This window comes from Lynx rufus, unplaced genomic scaffold, assembly GCF_022079265.1.
Source record: "Lynx rufus isolate CCGP_SWC_20201006 ecotype Redwood Valley unplaced genomic scaffold, mLynRuf1.p SCAF_8, whole genome shotgun sequence".
Classification (NCBI taxonomy): Eukaryota; Metazoa; Chordata; class Mammalia; order Carnivora; family Felidae; genus Lynx; species Lynx rufus.
Genome location: NW_025814896.1, coordinates 14,617,516 through 14,622,507, shown reverse-complemented (window position 1 = coordinate 14,622,507; position 4,992 = coordinate 14,617,516). Strand labels below are relative to the sequence as shown.

Sequence of the window (4,992 nt, the reverse complement as noted above, 5' to 3'; positions counted from 1 at the left end):
AGCCAGACATAGGGCTTGAACCCATGAACCATGAGATCATGACCTGAGCTGAAATCAAGAGTCATATGCTCAACCAACAGCCACCCAGGCGCCCCTGGATTGTCCTAACTTCAGATGTGGGCCAATGATGGGGCGTTCTCTTGATTCATCTTTCCCTATTGCAGTGTTTCTCAACCTTTATTTTTTAAGTTACAGCTCCCCTCCGCCCCAAAAAGCCCTTTTGGATATTTTTCCCCCTAATTGTCCCCTTCCCCATGAAATTTTAATACCATAGATATACTGTATATCTGTTTATGTACTGGGGTCCTTTGAAGGCCACAAGCCATTACAATATCTGAGATTTTGGGTTGGACCCAAGAACCAATTTTCACCCCCTTGGGGGCAATATTGTTCTCGTGGAGTATGCATGCCTATTCCTGTATGAAAATAATTAAAGTAAGCAAGGAAAAGGAGGTATAATTACAATTATCGATTTGATTCTTTGAAAGAAACACAGTGACATACATAGCTGTGAAAAATGTTTCCCCAGCACTGTGCATTAATGTGGGTTTATGAAAATGGGTGCCTGAAATGCCAAGGTGGGATTTGCAAGGCAGACAAGCTTTCAGGAAGTTATGGTCTTTCGTGTGCGATTAGAGCCCTCTGCTGGCCATTCCGGGAACATCCCCCAGTAAATTAAATGGAGCCCATTCATTCACCTGCTATTTTTTCAGAATCCGTAAGATGTCGTTGATGAGCTCCAGGCTTGGGTTCGAGGTTTAGTGAGGTTTCATGAGTCATAATCACTCAGTGGTAAGGAGCAAAACTAGAATTAAAAGTCAGGTTTGCCTGAATCTAAAGCCCATACTCTCCTCCTTTGGAAGTCGAGGTTCATTTCTTCATCTATAGATGTCTAATTGGTCAAAAGTCTCCTCTTCCTTCATTGCTTTTGCACGTTTATAAAAAATCAATTGGGGATATTTGCATGGGTCTGTTTCTGGGTTCTCCATTTTGTTCCATTGATCTACGCGTCTATCTGTTCACTGATATCACACAGTCTTGATTATCCTAGCTTTATCATAAATTGTCAGTAGGCAGCCTTCCATTTTATTATTCTTTTTCAAAATTGTTTTAGCTCTTCTCATTCCTTTCTCTTTCCATATAAACTTTAGAATAATCTTGCCCATATCTACAAAAAAAACTATTAGGATTTTTTTTAATTAAAAAAATGTTTATTTATTTTTGAGAGAGAGACACACACACCAAGCAAAAGCAGGGGAGAGACAGAGAGAGAGGGAGACACAGAATCCGCTCCAGGCTCTGAGCTGTCAGCCCAGAACCTGACACAGGGGCTTGAACTCATGAACTGAGAGATCATGACCTGAGCCGGAGGTGGTCGCTTAACTGACTGGGCCACCCAGGCACCCCTCCTGTTAGGATTTTAATAGCAACGGCATTAAACATATGTATCGGTATGGGGAGAATTGACATCTTTACTGTGGTTGAGTTTTCCAATCCATGAACAAGGTATGTTTATCCATTTTTTTATTTAGATCATCTTTGATTAGCAGTTTGTACTTTTCAGCATGCAAGTTCCACACGTTTCGTTAGATTTACACCTAACCATATATTTTTGGGGGGAGCAATTTAAAATGGTATTGTATTTTAAATTTTGGTGGCCATGTGTTCATTGTTGGAGTATTGAATTTCATATGTTTACCTTATATCCTGTGACCTTACTGAACTCACTAGTCCTAGGAGGGTTTCTTTTCCTTTCCTTTTCTTTTCTGGAAGATTCCTTGGGTCTTCTAGACAATCATGTCATCTGCAAGTAAGGACAGTTTTAATTCCTTCTTTTCTGATCTGTGTTTTTAAATTTCCTTTTGTTGCCTTATTAGACAGGCTAGAACTTCCAGCACTGTGTTGAATAAGGGTGGTGAGAGCAGATATCCTTGCCTTGTTCCTGATCTTGGGAGGGAAGCATCCAGTCTTTCACTATTAAGTCTTAACTTTGGCTGTGGGTTTTATTAGATGCTCTTTACCAAGCTACCAACTATTCTTATTTTTCTGAGAGTTTTTGTTATGAATTTAAAATACTTTTTGTCAAATAATTTTCCTTCATTGGTCAATACAATGTGATTTTTCTTTCTTAGTTTATTAAGATAATGGAGGGGCGCCTGGGTGGCGCAGTCGGTTAAGCATCCGACTTCAGCCAGGTCACGATCTCGCGGTCCGGGAGTTCGAGCCCCGCGTCGGGCTCTGGGCTGATGGCTCGGAGCCTGGAGCCTGTTTCCGATTCTGTGTCTCCCTCTCTCTCTGCCCCTCCCCCGTTCATGCTCTGTCTCTCTCTGTCCCAAAAATAAATAAACGTTGAAAAAAAAATTAAAAAAAAAAAGATAATGGATTACACTGATTTTGAATATTAAACCAGCCTTGCATCCTTGCAATAAACCCCGTGGTATATAATTCTTTCATATATTCACATGTCTTTTCATATAATTAATGAATAATTCTATTTACTATTATTTTGTTAAGGACTAGTGTGCTTATAGCCAAAAGAATATTGGTCTGTAATTTTTTTGTATTGTATATATTTTTATTTTTTGGTTTTGGCATCAGTGAATATTAGCTTCACAAACTAACCTGGAAGTGTTTTCTTTTCTTTGGTTTTTCTGGAATAAAGTGTATAGAATTGGCGTCAGTTCTTCCTTAAACACATGGTAGGATTCTCTGGTGAAATCATTTGGGCCTGGAGATTTCCTTTTGGGGAATTTTTATATTTCATTTCGTTTCATTTCACTTCATTTTTAGAGAAAGAGTGAGTTTGAGCTGGGGAGAAGCAGAGGGAGAGGAGAGAATCCTAAGCAGACTCCACACCTCGACACTGGGCTCCATTCTACAACCCTCTGAGCCGAAACCAAGAGGCAGAGGCTCAAACAGCTGAGCCACCCAGGCACCCCCTTTGGGGGAGGTTTTATATTACAAATTCAATTTCTTTAATTCTATTTCATATTGCGTGAGTTGTGGCAGTTTGTCGTTTTTTTTTTCTTTTTTTTCAGAATGGGTTAAGTTGTCACATTTATGGGTATAAAGCTGTTCATTGATTGCTCTATTAGTTTGATGTCTGTAGGGTCTGTCATGATATCACATTTCATTACTGATACTGGTAACTTGTGTCTTCTCTCTTTTTCTGTATCAATCTTTCTACAGACATCAATTTTATCCATTTTTAAAGAACCAACTCTTACCTTTGTTGCTTTTTTTTTCCTATTATTTTTCTATTTTCAGTGTCATTGGTATCTTCTATTATTTCTTTCCTTGCTTGCTTTGGGTTTATTTTGTTCTTCTTTTTCCAGATTCTTGGATTGTGATCTTAGATTATGTCTCTCTTTTATTTTATTTTTTTTAACGTTTTATTTGTTTAAGTAATCTCTGCACCCAACATGGGGCTCCAACTCACAACTCCCGAGATCAAGAGTTGCTTGCTCCTCCAACTGAGCTAGCCAGGCCCCCCTATGTTTCTCTTTTAAAATGTTTTTAGTACATCTCAAATATTTTGGTGTATCGTATTTTCATTTTCATTTAGTTCAATGTGCTTCTATTAATTCTCTTGAGACTTCCTCTTTGATTTGTGGATTATTTAGAAGTGTGCTGCTTAGTTACCAAGTGTTAGGAGATGTTCATGTTATTTTTTTTCTACTGTGGTCAGAGAAAACAGCCTATATGATTTTAAAAATTTGAGGTTTATATTATGGTCCGCTGTCAAGTAGATCCTGTTGTTTGATGGTGTTAATTAAATTCTGTATCTTTAAAAAAATTTTTTTAATGTTTATTTATTTTTGAGAGAGACAGAGACAGAATGTGAATGGGTTAGGGCAGAGAGAGAGGGAGACACAGAATCTGAAGCAGGCTCCCGGCTCTGAGCTGTCAGCACAGAGCCCCACACGGGGCTCACACTCACGAGCTGCAAGATCATGACCTCAGCCGAAGTTGGATGCTCAACCGACTGAGCTGCCCAGGTGCCCCAAATTCTATATCTTTTTAAAAAATGTTTATTTTGAGAAGGAGAGAGAGCGCATGAGTGGGGAGGGGTAAAGAGAGAGGGAGAGAGAGAATCCCAAGCAGACTCCACACTGTCAACACAGAGCCCTACATGGGGCTCAAACCCACGAATCATGAGATCATGACCTGAGCCAAAATTAAGAGCAGGACACTCAACCGACTGAGCCAGCCAGGCACCCCTGAATTATATATCTTTGATAATTTTCTGTCTCTTTCTATCAATTATTAAGACGGGGTGTTGACGTCTCCAACTATTAATTGTGGATTTGTTTCTTTCTCCTTTTAGTTCCATCCATTTCTGCTTTACATATTTGGCAGATCTGGTTATTGTTGTTTTGGTACATACACATTAGGATTGCTGTGTTTACTTTTATTATCATGTAATGTCTCTTTGTGTCTCTGGTAACTTTTTTCTTAGATGTTTAACTTTATTTGATATTAGTGTAACCACTCTTGGCTCTTTCTCAACTCTGTCTTCTCGGTTGCAGCTCCAGTGGCCACAGTTCAGTTGCTGACATGCAGCTCTTTGTCTGTGCCCAGGAGCTACACACCCTTGAGGTGACTGGTGAGGAGACTGTTGCCCAGATCAAGGCTCATATAGTCCCTCTGGAGGGCGTCGCTCCAGAAGATCAAGTTGTGCTCCTGGTAGGCACACCCCTAGAGGATGAGGCAACCCTAGGTCAGTTTGGAGTGGAGGCTCTGAACACCCTGGAAGTAGCCAGCTCCATGCTTGGAGGTAAAATCCATCATTCCCTGGCCTGTGCTGGGAAAGTAAGAGGGCAGACTCCCAAGGTGGCCAAACAGGAGAAAAAGAAGACGGGCTGAGCCAAGAGGCAGAGGTAGTACAACCATTACTTTGCCAATGTTGTGCCCACCTTTGGCAAGAAGAAGGGCACCATGCCAACTCTTAAGTTCGTTGTAATCTTGGCTTTCCCCAATAAAACCACTTAG

General features: G+C 40.2%; 1 protein-coding gene across 1 annotated transcript; it reads left to right on the top strand.

Annotated features, from left to right (window-relative positions):
• Positions 1-4,551: 4,551 nt before the first annotated feature.
• Positions 4,552-4,992, top strand: LOC124503838 (ubiquitin-like protein FUBI). The gene is given in 1 exon segment (XM_047069133.1): positions 4,552-4,992. A coding segment is annotated over 1 exon segment (435 nt). The 5' UTR covers positions 4,552-4,557.